The sequence below is a fragment of the Fringilla coelebs genome (assembly GCF_963513975.1).
Source record: "Fringilla coelebs genome assembly, chromosome: 23".
Lineage (NCBI taxonomy): Eukaryota > Metazoa > Chordata > Aves > Passeriformes > Fringillidae > Fringilla > Fringilla coelebs.
In genome coordinates this window covers 1,196,106-1,213,662 of record NC_140049.1, presented here as the reverse complement: position 1 = coordinate 1,213,662, position 17,557 = coordinate 1,196,106, and the positions used below count along the sequence as shown (strand labels likewise).

At 53.8% G+C, this 17,557-nt stretch overlaps 1 protein-coding gene across 1 annotated transcript; it reads left to right on the top strand.

Moving 5' to 3' along the window:
• Nucleotides 1–332: 332 nt before the first annotated feature.
• On the top strand, nucleotides 333–17,429 carry LOC311162477 (complement receptor type 1-like; the record flags this gene model as incomplete). Its single annotated transcript, XM_084220847.1, has 35 exons — nucleotides 333–405; nucleotides 585–764; nucleotides 1,328–1,510; nucleotides 1,674–1,853; nucleotides 1,978–2,160; nucleotides 2,617–2,799; nucleotides 2,963–3,142; nucleotides 3,267–3,449; nucleotides 3,689–3,907; nucleotides 4,187–4,378; nucleotides 4,617–4,716; nucleotides 5,064–5,149; nucleotides 5,997–6,191; nucleotides 6,521–6,700; nucleotides 6,792–6,983; nucleotides 7,140–7,239; nucleotides 7,380–7,465; nucleotides 7,981–8,175; nucleotides 8,669–8,854; nucleotides 9,177–9,356; nucleotides 9,947–10,129; nucleotides 10,247–10,429; nucleotides 10,524–10,706; nucleotides 11,591–11,782; nucleotides 12,320–12,502; nucleotides 12,711–12,902; nucleotides 13,135–13,234; nucleotides 13,758–13,843; nucleotides 14,555–14,734; nucleotides 15,163–15,210; nucleotides 15,425–15,607; nucleotides 15,886–16,068; nucleotides 16,262–16,441; nucleotides 17,018–17,093; nucleotides 17,348–17,429. The coding sequence occupies 35 exons, from the start codon at nucleotides 333–335 to the stop codon at nucleotides 17,427–17,429; spliced, it is 5,490 nt and encodes a 1,829-aa protein (XP_084076973.1).
• Between the last annotated feature and the right edge of the window lie 128 nt (nucleotides 17,430–17,557).

The following is a 17,557-nucleotide window of genomic DNA, read 5'->3' as shown; positions in this document are numbered from 1 at the left end:
CCACCATCCCCAGGGGCTCTGGGACAGAGCCTGGGCCACTTCTCCTAGGGAAGGACATGGACACAGCTACAGCATCTCTGCCTGCACCCAGCCCTTTTTCACCCCTCTTTCCACATCCTCCCCTGCTAAAACCAGCTGCAGCAGCAGCCTGAGGCACCTGCAGCCTCCCCGGGGGTGCTGGCTGTGCCTGCAGGTCCTGGGGAGCCCCCAGGTTCCTGTCCCACAGTCCCAGGAAGTCCCCCAGCAGCATCTCCTTCCTCCCACGTGGGCAATGGGGGAACTGGGGTGCCCATATCTGCCCCGTGCCCCAGGAGCCGCTGCCTGTGCCAGGGATGGTGCCCACCTTCACCCTCTGCCTGCTGGGCAGCTCCGCTCTGCTCCTCGGCGCCACGCCCGGGGCTCAAGGTAAGGCAGGGCAGCAGCTCCGCTCCTCCGGGGCCTTCCTCCCACGGCCCTCCTGCTCCTCATCGCTGCTGTGTCCTGGCTGATCCCTGTGTCCTTCCCTGCTGAGGGGAACGGGAGCCCTGCACCGGCATCCCCCACCCGGGGCCGGGCAGGTCAGCATTTCCCTCCCGTCCCTCCAGCTGCCTGGTGCCCGTTCCCCCGTGTGCCCTACGGCCGGGTGTCCCCTCCTCTCTCTTTCCACCGGACATGGGACACCGTGAGCATCACCTGCAGGCCCGGCTACACCCTGCGGGGCCCGGGCAGGAGCACCTGCGGGGCTGCCTCCAGGTGGGAGCCCCCTCTGCCGGAGTGCAAAAAGGGTGAGTGGCCCGCGAGCGGCCCAGCGCGGGGAGCGGGGCCGCGGGGAAATCTCCTCTTGTGTCTTCTCAAATTCACAAAAGCGGGGTGGATCTGTCCCGGCTGCCCTTCCCGAGCCTGGCTGGCAGAGAAACAGAAACAGCTCCGGTGGGACAGGCTGGGGTGGGACACGGGGATGGCTGCGCCCTGTCCGGGGCTCCGAGAGGGACGGGGAGAAGTGAACCCCGCGGGATGGCTGGTCTGAATCCCGGGGGCTTTCTGACACTGCTTCTGGGCAGATGTGGGGCATTTCACCTTCACTGGGAGTGGAGAGAAATCACAACTTCTCACTGCTGTCGCTGCTTCCGCGTCAGTGCGGATCCCTCCCAAATCCTGCCCTGTGCCCGAAATCCCGTCGGGACTCTCATTACTGCCAGTGCAGGTGCAGCTGCACCTGGAGTGAACGAAAGCCGTGACCCAGCAGATGGAGCCCAGAGCAGAATTCAGGAGATCAATCACCCTGCTGTTACCGAGCTGTGCCAGCAGCACACAGCAGACCCACAGGACGCTTTCTTTCCCTCTGCAGAGGTGACATGTCCTCGGCCACCGAGCATCGCCAACGGGCTGCACACCGGCCTCTCCTCGGACAGCTTTTCCCGGGGGGTGACCGTGTCCTACAGCTGCAGGGAGGGCTTTGAGCTGCTCGGCAATGAGTCCCTCACCTGCACGGACTCCGGGCGCTGGAGCCGGCCCCTGCCCCGCTGTGAAGGTCTGTGGAGCCTCTCTCCTGGGTGGGGGCAGGAGGGTGCTGGGTGTGCTGTAGGCTCAGAGCAGGCGGGGTTGTGGCACCGAGGGCAGGAGAGGGCTCTGCCTGTGCAGGACCCAGCTCCTGATGCTCTGAAGTTTGAAGGGCGCTGTCACTGCTCCCACAGCCATCGGCTGCCAGGTACCCGAGGTGCAGAATGGCAAGGTCCACAACGCGCAGAGCACCTACAGAGCTGGGGACACTCTGCACTTTGACTGTCACCCTGGCTATGCAGCAGAGGGCTCTGACGAGGCTCGGTGCCAGCCCGGGGGCATCTGGGACCCGCCGGTGCTCGAGTGCCACAGGGGTGAGTGCTGCTCAGGAACAGGGGGTGCGGGCAGGGATTTGACCCCTCCGTGCACATCACCCCGCCTGCCTTCCCTCGCTCCCCGTTCTCTCGCTGAGTTCAATTTCCCAACTCCCTCTCGCAGTCCGGCCCTGCCCGATGCCTCCGGCGGTCGCCAATGGAAATCACAACGGCCGGGACACAGCAGGATTCACCATGGGAATGTCTGTAAGGTACACGTGCAACCCTGGCTATTACCTGGTTGGAAATGCCGCTGTGTCCTGCCGAGCATCGGGGAACTGGAGCCAGCCCCGCCCTCGCTGTGAAGGTGAGCCCGGCTCTGACCCCTCAGGCTCTGAGCACAGGGGACACCCTCACCAAATCCACTGAGACCTTCAGTGAGAGACTGAACTCCATTTTAATGAAATATATGGGTTTATAATATGTAAAGAACAAGCTAAAATCCACGAGTCCAGAGCCAGCCCCCTCCTCCCTGTGCTCCAGTCATATCCATGGATGGGGACAGTGCTGAGACCAGGCATGGCCATAGGGGGGACACAGCTTTTAGGGGGACACCAGCCGACTTTAAATGAATCATTACAATACTCTTTGTCCAGAAAAATCAGAGGAGAGACAGGAGACCCAAAGGCTGCTGGCAGGATACAGCTGGCAGGGGTTTGAGCCCTCTGTCCTCCCAAAGTGTGACATGCAGGAGGCTGGGGCTGAGCTGGCTCCCCAAAATCTCCTCTCCCAGACTCTGATGAGGTTTCTCCTCCCTCTGCAGAGGTGACATGTCCTCGGCCGCCGAGCATCGCCAACGGGCTGCACACCGGGCTCTCCTCGGACAGCTTTTCCCGGGGGGTGACCGTGTCCTACAGCTGCAGGGAGGGCTTTGAGCTGCTCGGCAATGAGTCCCTCACCTGCACGGACTCCGGGCGCTGGAGCCGGCCCCTGCCCCGCTGTGAAGGTCTGTGGAGCCTCTCTCCTGGGTGGGGGCAGGAGGGTGCTGGGTGTGCTGTAGGCTCAGAGCAGGCGGGGTTGTGGCACCGAGGGCAGGAGAGGGCTCTGCCCGTGCAGGATCCAGCTCCTGATGCACTGAAGTTTGAAGGGCGCTGTCACTGCTCCCACAGCCATCGGCTGCCAGGTACCCGAGGTGCAGAATGGCAAGGTCCACAACGCGCAGAGCACCTACAGAGCTGGGGACACTCTGCACTTTGACTGTCACCCTGGCTATGCAGCAGAGGGCTCTGACGAGGCTCGGTGCCAGCCCGGGGGCATCTGGGACCCGCCGGTGCTCGAGTGCCACAGGGGTGAGTGCTGCTCAGGAACAGGGGGTGCGGGCAGGGATTTGACCCCTCCTTGCACATCACCCTGTCTGCCTTCCCTCGCTCCCCGTTCTCTCGCTGAGTTCAATTTCCCATCTCCCTCTCGCAGTCCGGCCGTGCCCGATGCCTCCGGCGGTCGCCAATGGAAATCACAACGGCCTGGACAATGCGTTTTTCACCATGGGAATGTCTGTAAGGTACACCTGCAATCCTGGCTATTACCTGGTTGGAAATGCCGCTGTGTCCTGCCGAGCATCGGGGAACTGGAGCCAGCCCCGCCCTCGCTGCGAAGGTGAGCCCGGCTCTGACCCCTCAGGCTCTGAGCACAGGGGACACCCTCAGCGGCACAAACACATCCTCCAAGAGAGTTAAATCCATGTAAAGTGTACCATGGAATCAATCAATGCCAAGCCTTCCCACGGCCGGGGATGTTTGTGTGGACACTGGGCTGAGTTAGTGGTTCCAGCATTAACAGCCAGTGGTTTTGTGTTTTCTTTTGCCCCGACTCCTCCTGCACACCCCCATTTCCAGGGACTGTCTGCATCAATCCGATCGTAGCCAATGCAAGGCAAGTTGGTGGCCACGGGCTTCTCTCTGCACCCGGGCAGACGGTGACATTTCGGTGCCACGATGGTTACAGCCTGCAGGGCAGTGCCAGCCTGTCCTGCCAGGAGGATGGCAGCTGGCAGCCCCCTGCTCCTGTGTGTGACAGAGCACTGCCTCACCACAACTCCCTCACCAGGTCTCCAGGTATGTGACATAACTGCCTCGGGCTACATTTTATATCCCCTAATCCTGTTTGAAAAATGTTGTTAAACCCTTTGAGGGGAAGATTTAAGCCTGTCCTGGGAATAAGAACCTAATTCTCTGCTACCCTTTGGGAAAATGTCTTTATTAATGGCTATATTAATCAAAATGAACATTTTTGCAAGGCAGACCAAACCCCTTTCCTCCTAACAGCGCTCTTTGTGTGCTTCCCCCCATGTGCCTGTCCTGCCCGCTTCTCACATCTCTTTTCTCTCTCACTAGGTGCTTGTGGTGCTCCCACAAGGTTACAGTTTGCTGAGCTAAATGAGGAGCATAGAAATGCCATTGATTTTCCTGTTGGGAAGACTGTACAATACACTTGCCTCCCTGGATATGCTAAAGTCCCAGGAATGACACCTACTCTGACATGCCTTGAGAGAGGAGTGTGGTCAGAAGCACTAGAGTTCTGTAAAAGTGAATAGCTCCTTGATTTGGTGTCTGTTGTTGCAGGAGGAACAGGTCTCAGGTTCTGTCCATGCTGCCAAAACCTTGATGTTATTCTGAAATGTGACTAGTAAAGCCATGTAACCCTTTGAAACTGGAAAGCCGTGTTGGGGGGAACTGGGAATGTGGGCAGGGGACTGGAGGAATAATTGCATATTTGGTACTGTGATGTAGTGAGACAGGATATAAGGGTGTTTTCTTTCCCCAGGGAAACAGTGCAGTCACCCAGGTGAGCCTGTGAATGGCAAGATTATTTCCCTGACAAACCTCCAGCTTGGGTCTACAGTGGTTTACAGCTGTGAGGAAGGGTAAGTCCTGCTTTGGAGGTGGATTGGGTAAGTGTCTCCCTTTTTAACCCCTGTTCATTCACTCCCAGAAAATGGATTGTGTACAGAAGTCCCTGTACAGGGACCTATTGTGCCTGTACACTATAGTGTGTGTGTGTATATATATCTATCTTCCATATATATATATACACATATATATATCCCCTATAAATGCTGGGAAATGGGTCAGGCAGAGCAAGGAAGGAATTTCCCCTCCAGGACCACAGCTCTGCTGCCAGCAGGGCTGATCCCCCATCCCAGGTGGTTGGGAGGAACAGTAATTCCAACTGAAGTGGCTGGGGGTGAATGACCAACCCTTTTACCACCAGGCACAGGTTAATTGGCCAGCCCAGCAGGCGCTGTGAGATCTCTGGGGGACGTGTTGCATGGACTGGTCACACTCCCCTCTGTCAGCGTAAGTAGCTCGTGGTTCTGGGGGTTTGCATGGATCTGGGAAATATTTTCCAGCAGAGACTGCCACATCTTTCCAATCAAAGCCTTCACTGGCAATTTCTCCCCTCTGTGGGCAGGAAAATTACCAGAAAGTTTGGAAGGCATAAGAAAGCAGTCTGGGAGAAGGTACAAGATTCCAAAGCTGAAGGGATTAAGGAAAGCAACACCTCAGCTGGAGCTTTTCCAGCAGGACTTTTTCAGTCCTGCTGCTGACTGACACCAGGAGCCCATTGCAGGAGAAGAAGGGCAAACTTGTTCAGCTTAGGGGTTGTTTTGTCAGACCCAGAGAAACAAGGGTCAGTCCTAAGGAGAGACAGAGCATTGAGGCAGGGCCAGCAGCGAATCCCAAAATCCCAGACCGGGGTTTGTTCCCTCTCTCCACCACTGGTGAGTGCCCAAGAGCTGCTGTGCCGCTCCTCAGCAATTCCACCTGAGGGTTGCTCTGCTGATCAGGGCTGTTCCATTCGAAGAATGTACCAGCAAACGTTTCTTTCTGAGGTTTTAAAGCATTTCCCAGATTTTCCAGGCAGGTGTGAACCACCAGGTGGCATACAGACTGTGTCTGGACTGGCACCAGGATTTTATACGAGCGATGCTAAATAAGCGCTCGATGCAGGTGTTTCCACCACAGAGAGCTTTGATTACTGCTCTGCTTCCTACCTGCCAGGGGGGTGGGATCCTGTTCCCAACCAGCTCTCACCTGGGAGGTCACTTCATCCCATCTTTAGAACAAGTGTTTGTGCCCCACAGCCTGAGGGGTTCCAGGCGCTTCGGGGCTGCTGCTGAGCTGAGGTTCTGCTCCTCTGCAGGCATCCCTTGCGAGCCACCCCCGGACATCCCCAACGGGCAGCACTCGGGCCGGCTGCTGAGCGAGTTCCACTACGGCACGGCCGTGACCTACAGCTGCAATCGCGGCTTCCCCCTGCACGGGCAGCCCTCCATCCACTGCACCACCCGCGACGGCCACAACGGCGTCTGGAGCGAGCCCCTGCCGGCCTGCGGAGGTGGGCTGGGCTGCCCGAGGGTGCAGGGATCCCCTGCCATCCTCCCAGCGCTGCCGCTCCGGGGTGGGACAGACTGGCAAACTCCAGCCAGCTGGAATTCCTGCCCCAGCATTTTCCAGGGCTGAGGCCAGCAGAGCAGGGGAGGCTGGAGTGCCACCCTGCTCCCCTTTCCTCTTGGGATGTTTGATACTGCAGGATGCAGGCACAACATCTTCTCTAAAAAAATTATTTTCAGCCTTGTGTCTTAAAATTGCAACTCTTGGCGGCTTCACAGTGCCCAGCTCTGCCTGAGGGCCTGTTCTGAGCACCTGCACCTCTTTCCTTTCCAGAGGCGAGCTGTCCTGTCCCACAGATCCAGCACGGGAGGATCCTGGCTGCCAGGTCTGCCTACGCACACGGGGACACCGTGACCTTCCAGTGTGACCCAGGCTATGCCATTCGTGGTCACAGAGAGATCCAGTGCCAGCCAAACAACACCTGGGAGCCGCCTGTGCCCGTCTGCGAGCAGGGCAAGTGTCCCAGCAGGGTTTAACCTTCCCCTGCTCTCCCAATCCACCTTTTGTGGCTCTTTGACAGCCGGGCTGTTCTCTGTCCTGGCAGCTGGCTGCAGAGCCCCTGCCAGGCTGGCCTTTGCCGAGCTGAAGGAGCCCTACAGGAACCAGACGGTGTTTCCCGAGGGGAGCAGGGTGGAATTCGTGTGCCAGCCTGGCTACAGCCCGCTCCTGGGGGTGTCACCAGCCGTCACCTGCCTCAGGAACCAGACGTGGTCTGCAGTGCTGGAGTTCTGTAAAAGTAGGTCCTGCGAGTGCTGAAAGCCTGAAGTGTGAGGCTTGGCTGCTTTCCCTGCTTCCCCAGCTCTGTGGGTGTCTCTGCCTGCTCTCTGCGGTGACATCCCTGCTGGGATGTGAGCACGGCTGAGGGCTGATGGAGGCTGGCATTCCCTTCCAGGGAAGCAGTGTCCCAGCCCAGGGAACCCAGAGAATGGCAGAGCTGTTGTCCTGACAGATCTCCTCCTCGGGTCCAAAATTAATTACACTTGTGATAAAGGGTGAGTCCTGCCCTGGGGAGAGTAAAGTGGATTTTCAGCTTTACACAACCCAGGTCCCAAGTCAGAACTCCTGGCTGCCAATTGCAAGGGTTGTAAAGAAATCTCACTGTTAAAATAATGAATCCTTCTGTGTGGTCCAGGTACAAGCTGGTGGGAGGCTCCCAGAGAATTTGTGAGGTCTCTGGCACACACGTCTCATGGAGTGGGGATCCTCCTCTCTGCAAGCGTAAGTAGGCCACCACAACAGGCCCTTGGAGATGGTTTACAAGATAAAGTGGAACTTCTTTCAAGCCAAAGGTTTTATTGCAAAAGATCTCTCAAGTCACTGAATGTGTAAAAGATTTCCTTTTTCTTTTAATTTTGTTTTGGATATGCTTCTGAAAATGATTTCAAAGGTCTTTTATTTATTCTGGTCCAAACTGAGAAGAAACATTAATATTTTAAACTCCTGTTAGTGGGTAAGTATTTTTCACTGGCCAGTCTCTCTGTGTCACCAATGGTTATGGAAAGGGAGGTAAGAATTGTCCCAGCACCTCCAGACACGGGCAGCAAGGAAGTGACTCACAGGAGGGGACAGATTTTCCTTCCCACGTGTCATTTTATCGATGCAAAGTTTGTTCCTGGAGAATCGGGTCATTGTGTCACCGCTGAGGTGCTTTCCCCTCCGTCAGTGCCCCTCCTGGGCAGGGTGTGTGCCCTGCAGCCCCGGGCAGTGCTGACCCTGCCCTGTCCTGCCCACAGGCGTCACCTGCGCTGCCCCTCCGGCCATCCCGCACGGGACACACAGCGGGGGCTCCAGGGACACCTTCTCCCTGGGGGACGTGGTCACCTACAGCTGTGCCTCGGGGCTGGCCCCAGCTGGAGACACCTCCCTGTCCTGCACCTCTGTGGATGGGGAGCGCGGCACGTGGAGTGGGACAGTGCCACGGTGCCAAGGTAGGGCTCGGCTGTGCCCACTGCCAGCTCTGGCTGTGCCTGGCACAAGGGACAGCCCCAGCTGCGGCAGGGCCTGCACCCATGGGGACACAGCTCACACAGCTGACTGTATTTATTCACAGCAGTTAATGTCAGTGCTCAAAACAACTCAGAGGATTTGCAATTTTTAATCACTTTTCTAGGCATAAAAGGCGTATTTGCTAGTGCTTTACTACAACAGCTTTTTCTTTTTGATGCTGATGGGGGAGTACTATTATTGCTTCAGTTTTCCTTAGAACTTAATTTGACGTATTACTTCTGAAGAAGCTCTAAAGAACAGGATGTTGGTTTCTGATGGAGAAAAGAGCTAAGGAGAGTTCCTGGAAAAGTTACTTATCACCTTGTCCTGGCTGACTGCACTTGTGTTATCTCGCTCCTTTGCTTTCAGAAGGTTGGGGGTTTTGGTGTTTATCTTGCCCTGCCCTGTTCCTCACCTGCCTTTCCTCGTTCCCAGCAGAGGTGAGGTGCCCTGCCCCGCCGAGCATTGCCAACGGGCAGCACAGTGCCAGCCCCGGGGCCAGGCACGGCCCGGGCTCCGTGGTGCTCTACACCTGCGCTGAGGGCTACTCCCTGCTGGGCAACGCCGCCATCCGCTGCACCGCCAGGGGAACCTGGAGCCGGCCCCAGCCCCGCTGCCGAGGTCTGTTCCTGGGGCTTCCTCTGGCTCCTTCCTCCTCCTTGGCTCTTGGCTTAATCACTGCAAGCAAATCCCCAGGGAGAGGCAGAGAGCAGAGGCAAGAGGAGCCCCATGTGCGCCTGTGGGTTTCCCTTTCTGTTCCCACTGAGTACAAATGCTCAGGAACAACTGAATAATGACATTTAGTGTAAGAACAAGAGTCAGAAATGTTGAAATGCCCATGACAAGGCCCAGCAGCAGGTGCTGTCCCTGCCCAGTGCCTCTCCAGAGCCAGGAGGGGTTTCACATCCCCAGCTCTTCAAATCCTTGTGCTCTTCCCTTCCAGCAATTGGCTGCACCAGACCGGAGATCGAGAATGGAAAAGTGACTGGGTCAGAGACCACCTACGACCTGGAGGACACCGTCATCTTCGAGTGCAACCTTGGTTATGCCTTGAAGGGCTCTCAAGAGTCCCAGTGCCAGTTTGGGGGCAAGTGGCACCCTCCTGTCCCCACCTGTGAGAAGCGTAAGTGCAAATGAGGGGCAGCTGATTTCTGAACCTCTGGTTGGAGGTAAAGGGGCTGGAAAGGAAAAACATGCAAGTATATGTCCTGCCATCCTTGTAATCCCCATCCAAACAGGCTGCCTGGGGAGGTGTGGGCATCATCTGGCACCATCCCTGGAGGGATTTAAAGGACATGTGCATGTGGCACTTGGCACATGGGGTAGTTGTGGGCTTTCCAAACCTAAATCTTTCTGTGATTCAGACCCTTGTTAAATGTAGGGCTCTTTAAATGAATCCACAAAATCCAGGCTGGTGCCTGATATCATTCACAACCATAGAAAGACCAGAGCAAATCGTTAGGGTCAGAGATGGAAACGAACCACTGTAGTTGCCTAAATAGTGAGAAGCTACCATTTTTATGTCAATAAGCTCAGAAAACATGAAGGCTGGAAGGTAAGAGAGGGTAGGATGGAAATATCATTCAATGACAGCCCTCATTGCTGTTGGGTAGAAATTAATGGGAAAGAACAAAGCTAAAAGGCTGCCTCACCCTCCAGGGGGGTTTGTGGTACCAGCTCTTGGCTAGCTGGGATGTTTTCCTCTCCTTGCAGTGCCACCATGTCCTTCCCCTCCAAGCATCAGAAATGGCCAGCACGACAGCAAGGGGGTGGCAGAGTTCCTCCCTGGCATGGCAGTGAAGTACCACTGTGACCCGGGCTATGTCCTCACTGGGAAAAGCGCTGTTTCCTGTTTGCCAGCAGGAGTCTGGAGCATCCCTTACCCCCGGTGCGAAGGTGAGCCCCAAATGCTGCTACCCTGACTGCACTCACACAGGCTCCCAAAACCAGAGCAGGACCCTCAGCTCTGGCAGCCATGCCCCCAGCCTGAGCTCTGCTGCTTTTCCCTCCCAGTGATCACCTGCAGCAGCCCCAGCATCCAGGACGGGGAGGTGGCTGAGGGCCGCAGGGCTGTGTACCACCCCGGGGACAACGTCACCTTCCAGTGCCACCCAGGCTTCGTGCTGAGGGGCAGCCGTGGGGCCAGGTGCCAGCCCGACAGCCGCTGGGTGCCCGCTGTGCCCACCTGCCAGCCAGGTGAGCCGCTGGGACGGGGTTTGCCGTGGTAGCAGGGCTCCTCCTCTGGGTGAAACCCCTAAAAAACCCTCTGCTTTCTGCTCCTGCCCGGCAGCACGGCCCTGCCCTCCGCCCCCCGCCATCGCCCACGCCACGCCCAGCGCCGAACCGGGGACCAACTTCACCAGTGGCACCTCCGTGAGCTACAGCTGCCAGCCCGGCTTCTCCCTGCTCGGGGACCCCTCCGTGCTGTGCACGGCCTGGGGCAACTGGAGCCTTCCCTACCCACGCTGTGCAGGTGGGGCTGCCTCAGCATGCATCCCGTGCCAGGCTCAGCATCCATCCCGTGCCAGGCTCAGCATCCACCCTGTGCCAGGCTCAGCATGCATCCCATGCCAGGCTCAGCATCCACCCCGTGCGAGGCTCAGCATGCATCCCATGCCAGGCTCAGCATCCACCCCGTGCCAGGCTCAGCATCCACCCCGTGCCAGGCTCAGCATCTATCCCATGCCAGGCTCAGCATCCACCCCGTGCGAGGCTCAGCATGCATCCCATGCCAGGCTCAGCATCCACCCCGTGCCAGGCTCAGCATGCATCCCATGCCAGGCTCAGCATGCATCCTGTGCCAGGCTCAGCATCTATCCCATGCCAGGCTCAGCATCCATCCTGTGCCAGGCTCAGCATGCATCCCATGCCAGGCTCAGCATCCATCCTGTGCCAGGCTCAGCATCCACCCTGTGCCAGGCTCACCCTGCATCAAGCAAACCTGCCAACCTGCAGGATTGCTAGGCACAGGGAGAACCACAGCAGGAGCTGTGCTCACTTTGGTGGCACTGGGAATAAGCTGGTGGTCCTGCTCAAGTTTCCCAAAAGGAGACAGGCTTGGATGTTCTAAATATTGAAATTAAAGATTTCTGTACCCTACAGCCCAGTTATGTGAAGGCACCACACTGACCAAACTATATCTGGGCATTGCTTTATCCTGTTTTGTTTTAAGACCACATAAATCAGGTGCCTGTGTCCTTACATGCTCAGAGTTACTTGATGCATACAGATGTCAGACTGCATAGAAGATGCATTAATAACTTGGGGTTTAACAGTGCCTACCAATGCACCTGCTTCTCTTTAGCTGCATTTCACAGCCAAAGATATATTTCTCATGCCCATTTCGTTTCTTGGCAGCTGGTTGTGGCACACCAACACCGTTGCTATTTGCTGAGTTAAGTGAGGAATATGCAAATCAGACTGAGTTTCCTGTTGGGATGACTGTGAACTACACTTGTCGGCCTGGATACGTGGAACAGCCACAGATATCACCAACTATCACATGTCTTGAAAATCTAACATGGTCTGAAGCCCAGGAGTTTTGCAAAAGTAAGTTTTGCAGCTGCTTCTAATTGGTTTTATTTGTTGGGCGCTGAAGCCTTGTAATTTCCCCTTTATTGCATCCTCCTTTGGAGGGTTTGGGCAGACTCCTTAAAATAGTGACTCTTCTCCTATGACACTGAGTTAAAGAAGCTTAAAATCAGCTCATCTCAACCCCTGCCATGAGCAGAGACACCTTCCACTACCCCAGCTTGCTCCAAGCCCTGTCTAACCTGGCCTTGGACATTTCCAAGGATGGGGCAGTCACAGCTGCTCGGGCACCCCCCTGCCCACCCTGACAGAGAGGAATTCCTTCCCAATATCCCACCCAACCCTGCCCTCTGGCAGTGGGAAGCCATTCCTGTTACTCCATCCCTTGTCCCCAGTCCCTCTCCAGCTCTCTTGGAGCCCCTTTAGGCACTGGAAGAGGCTCTAAGATCTCACTGGAGCCTTCTCTTCAGGCTGAACAACCCCAGCTTCCCCAGCCTGTCCCAGGGTCATGGCCCCACCCTTTTCTCAGTTTTGCTTTGTCCTCTCTCTCTTTAGTGCTGCAATGCCCTTCACCTCCAAATATTGACAAAGGAACACATGACAGCCAGGACTTGCAGGTTTTTCCCACTGGGATGGTTGTGAACTACAGCTGTGACCCTGGCTACAGCCTCCAGGGAGAGGCATCCATCTACTGCACCGACTCTGGCAACTGGAGCCTCCCTCTCCCTCAGTGTGCAGGTACCCTGTGGCTCTAAGCTTGGACTCATGGATAGCCTGGGAGTTTCTACCTGTAGGACTCATCCTCACCCTTCCCAAAATCCTGAATCCTTTACCCTCCCCTTTTTTTACCCATTTTGCACAATGATTTTAAGTTGTACATACTCAAAATACATTTCAAAACAACTTTTGTGGTTGACATTTCTCCCTATGTTTTCTCCCCTGACAGGTGGCTGTGGTGCACCTCCAAATCTCACCTTTGCTGAGCTAACCAGGCAATACAAAAATCAGCTGGAATTTGCTGTTGGGGACACTGTGAGCTACAGCTGCCGGCCGGGATACTCGAGACGCCCTGGAGTGCCCCAAACTCTGACTTGCCTCCAAAACCACACGTGGTCTGAAGCCCTAGAGTTCTGTAAAAGTGAATAGCTCCATCCATTTGGTGTTGCTTATTGGAAATTGTCTATTTTGTGGGTTTTTGAAGGAAAGATCCATACATGGCTTTACTAGTCACATGGTCTGGGCCGCTTTGGGCCTTTTCGAAATCACATCTTTATTGGTGGCAGAACTTGGACAGAGCCTTAAGGTACCTTCTCATAGTGTGTAACACAAGCTCAAGAGAGGAGTTTAAACAAAGCCTTGTTCTTTCCCAGGGAAGCAGTGTAGACACCCAGAACCCCCCAGGAATGGCAGAGTTGTTGTTCTGACAGATCTCCTTTTTGGGTCAACTGTGAGCCACACGTGTGATGAAGGGTGAGTCCCACGCTGCCTTTGCTGCCTTCGTGTCTGAGTTTGGTGGTGGGTAAAGGATCAGAGCCCACTCCTCTGCACAGCTGTTCTCCCACAGCAGACCTGAACTGGAATTTTGGTTCTAATTCTGCCATAGCTGCCTGCTCCAGAAAGGGAGAATTGTCTCATTTTTCCCTCCTGTGCAGATTACTTTGCAAAACTGTTTCAGTTTTCCTTCTCAGATGGCCTTGAGCAGGAGCTGGTATGGGAGCAAGGTCGTGCTGCAAGGAGGCTCCAGCCCTTTGGAAATCAGTTGGGTCCTGATTTATCACCTGACCAATCTAACCCAGAGTTTTTGGGGTCAGTGTTGCTCCTCTTGGATCTGGGAAGAAGGACTTTGGTGTCCTTCATTCCCATGTGTCAAACCAGCAGAGAGACCTTGGTGATCAGCTGGAATCAGGAGGCTGCAGAAGGAAACCTCTGGGGAGGGAAAAATCCAAGCTGAGGGACTTGGAATGAGCTGATATTTCTCTCTCTACACCTCCAGGTACAGACTGGTTGGAGAGTCCCACAGGAGATGTGAGATTTTGGGGCGAGATGTTGCCTGGACTGGTCTGCCTCCCATCTGTCAGAGTAAGTAGGTCATCACTATATTGGGGCCAGAATTGTCATAACAAGTCCTTAAAATTAAAAAGCATTTCCTTTAAATAAATAGAATTAAATGAATAAGACTATTAAAGGATAATATTCTTCTGGGATAGTTTTTTATGCTTGTATATTTCATTTCTTCTAAAAATCTTCCAGATGTAAGCTTTGATCTGTCACAGCAATGCAGACTGAAGAGTCGAGAGATGCCTGCAGGGACTTGTCCCCTTTGTTTCACAACAATAAATAAGAAATCAAGTAAAAAAATGTGTTTTGTAGAAGAGTGATATTTTGAGTACCACTGAAATGGAATTTTCCAAACCCTGAACTGTTAACCAAAGCACAAGGATATTTTGCAGGGGTTGATCATTGCAATTAGTCCTTTTTTCAGATGGAATTGCTTTTTGATGTTGGGATAGTAAAGCATTCATGAGAATGACAGTACTGACAGATTTCTACCCCATTTCATGTATTTATTAGAATATATTCACACCATCTATGTTTATATATATATATTATAATACTGTGGTTCCCTTAAGGTACCTAAAAGAACTAAACCCCCAGTTCCTGGAATTATTCTTACCTGAGTCTCTAAGGCCTGCCTCTGAGAGTGCTCTGAGCACACTGAGAACGGACTTTAGGATGTGTTCCTTCGGCACTCACATGGCTTTGTACCCTAAATAGGAGTTTCTCTTTCAGGGGTGGTGTGCCCAGCCCCACAGATCCAGAACGGGAGGGTGGCTGTCCCCAAGCCCCACTACACCTACAGGGACTCTGTCACCTTCAAGTGCCGCAGAGGCTTCACCCTGCGAGGCCACCCCACGTCCCAGTGTCAAGGTGACAGGAGGTGGCACCCACCTGTACCTGTCTGTGAGCAGGGTAAGAATCAGCTCTTGGGCTTGGTGGGATTGCACATTCCTCCTGGTTTCTCACCTGATTTCTCTCCTACCCACTCACCCAAGACAAAGGTGGTTTTATTTTTCCTGTTTGCTCCAACTGTTTTAAGGAGAACCCAGAAATTTTTGCTTTCATTTATGCCTCTCTTCACACACAGGAGATGAGCCAGGGCTTGGGTAATGTTGTAAGTACTGGCATGATTTGCACTTTCTCACATTGCTTGTTGCAATCCATAACCCACATTCTCCTAATTCCCTGGAAATGAGAAATTTGGTAGCTGCAGGACACTGACTATCAGGGAGCTGTGAATTTTTTTCTGGAAATGTAACACCAGGATGATGGGAAATGAAGGTAAATGTGTACATTTTATTTACTCAACCATGTTTTTAAACTCTTAATGCTGTATTTAGATGGAGTGTCAGAACGTTATCACCATCCTGACCCCACAACAAAGCCAGGTAGGTCTCTTACCTGAAGAGGCAAGATTTGATTTACTAATCACTAACTCCTCCTCCCAGCCTGTCCTGCTTTTCTGAGGGAATTTTGCAGAGGGTTGGGCAGGGCTCTTGGGGTCAGTGCTGTGGGAGGGAGCGTTCAGTCTTCCTCAGCTGCTCAGAAGTTTTCCCTCTTGTTTCTCTGAGCTCTGCTTTGATCTTCACTCTCTGTTTTCAGTGCTGCACTGCTCCAAGCCTGCAGATATCACCCACGGGTCTTTCCGTGGCCCAGCAAAAGCAGGTTTTACTGTGGGAACATCTGTAAACTACATCTGTGAGCCTGGCTTCTCCCTCCTGGGGACAGCATCCATTTATTGCACAGAATCTGGAGCCTGGAGCCATCCCCCTCCTGTCTGTCAAGGTGTGTTTGGGCTGCAGAGAGTGAAGAACAAAGGACATTTAACAAGTCTTGCCTTAGGGGAAGGTCTGCAGAAGGTCTAAATCTGAGAACAGAATATGTCACAAGAACAAACTCGAGTTTTTAGACTTCCTGAAGCCTGCTGGAATTACAGGGGTCCGGGCTGTTGAGTGCAGGGGAAGAAATGCAAAGGGAGCAGTCGAGGCTGCAGAGGGACAGTGCCCCAGTCACTCCCTGGCCACCCTTCAGCTCCTGCTGATTGTCCCTCCCTGACTTTCCAGCTGTGACGTGTCTGCAGCCTCCAAACATCACCAACGGGAGGCTGAAATGGAACACCTCTGCCACCTTTCTGCCCGGAGCAGCTGTATCCTACAGCTGCGATCCCGGTTACTCACTGGTTGGGAATGCTTTCATCAACTGCACGGGGTCGGGATCCTGGAGCCAGCCCCTTCCGCAGTGCAAAGGTGAGTCTGTCCTTCCTCTGACTGGAATTCCATGTGGGACTGAGGCACTTTCCCAGTTCTGCAGAATGCGGAATGAGAATTCCTGGCTACACTCAGAAGGAATTCAAGACCAATGTCCTAAATAACCCACAGCTGTGTTTCTCATATTTTGTGTTCCCTTTAAGTGTCCTCTTTTTACTGCTTCCAATTTCAGAGATCAGATGTGAATTCCCGGATGTCCAAGGTGTTAAAAAAGCCATTAAAGGAAGTACTTATCGCTCTGGCACGAACATCACTCTTGAATGTGAAGATGGTTACGTGCTGGAAGGCATCAGTCACACCCAGTGCCAAGAGGATTTCAGCTGGGACCCTCCCGTGCCAGCCTGTAAACTGAGTGAGTGGAATGTAAACAAAGCGAAGATCGCACAGAAGCATGCAAATGCATTTTAAACATGCAAATGTCTGTCTGTATTTTTTAAAGAAGGAAGTATACAAAGGTGTGGCTTTAAGAAATGCGGTGTCGTGGGTGTTAGCAGTGAGACACTGGCATGGGGAAGCTGTGGCTGCCCCTGCATCCCTGGCGGTGCCCAAGGCCAGGGTGGACACTGGGGTTTGGAGCAGCCTGGGACAGTGGGAGGTGTCCCTGCCCATGGCAGGGGGGTGGAACTGGATGAGCTTTAAGATCCCTTCAACCCAAACCATCCTGGGATTCTAAAAGGTTCTTTGGTATTAAGGACAGTGGAGAAATGCTGTATCTTGGTAGAACAGTTTGCTGATTTTCCTTTTTTCCCTCCCTCCAGCATCCCCCAAGCCCAGGTCAGTAGGCCTAGGTAAGCAGCTTACAAACATTTCTGTCCCCAGCTCAGTGGCCTCAGCAGCACAGCTTCTCTCTGCTTACTCGGCAGATACACCCTGTTGTGCATTTCGTGTACTTTACACAGTGAGAATAACTGGGCCTCTTCTCCCTCAGGAGTGGCAGCTGCAGCAGTTCTGCTGCTCCTCGGAGCAGGTGTTGTCTGGAAAATAATTTCCAAGCGGAAGGAAGGGTAAGGCAGCTCAGGCTGTTTGTTCCTGTCCCCGGGTGCCAAGTCCCAAGCTTTATACACTTGATACACTTGAAATATTCGCCTCAGTGTGTCCGGGCCTTGTGATTTTGTATCTTCAGCTCAGGTTGCAAATGATACAACCTGGAACTCGTGGTGTGGTTATGTAATTTTATTTCAAGCCTCTCTTTCTTAAAGGAAACCAAACCAAGTGTTCTTTTACAAGGCAATTCATTGTTTTCTTCTTTTTCACGTAGCTATTATCACACGTATGAAAACTATAATTACAGAACCCCCCTGAACCCAGACACTGAACACAAAGGCTCGTGTCTGCCATAGGAGGTATGGATTTATATTCCTCAGCATAAAATATCAGTTAGAGCTGCAATAACTATACTGTCATTTATTTACATTGCTGACTGCATTGTCTCCTTGAATGACTATTTTCCTAATACAATCATTCAAGC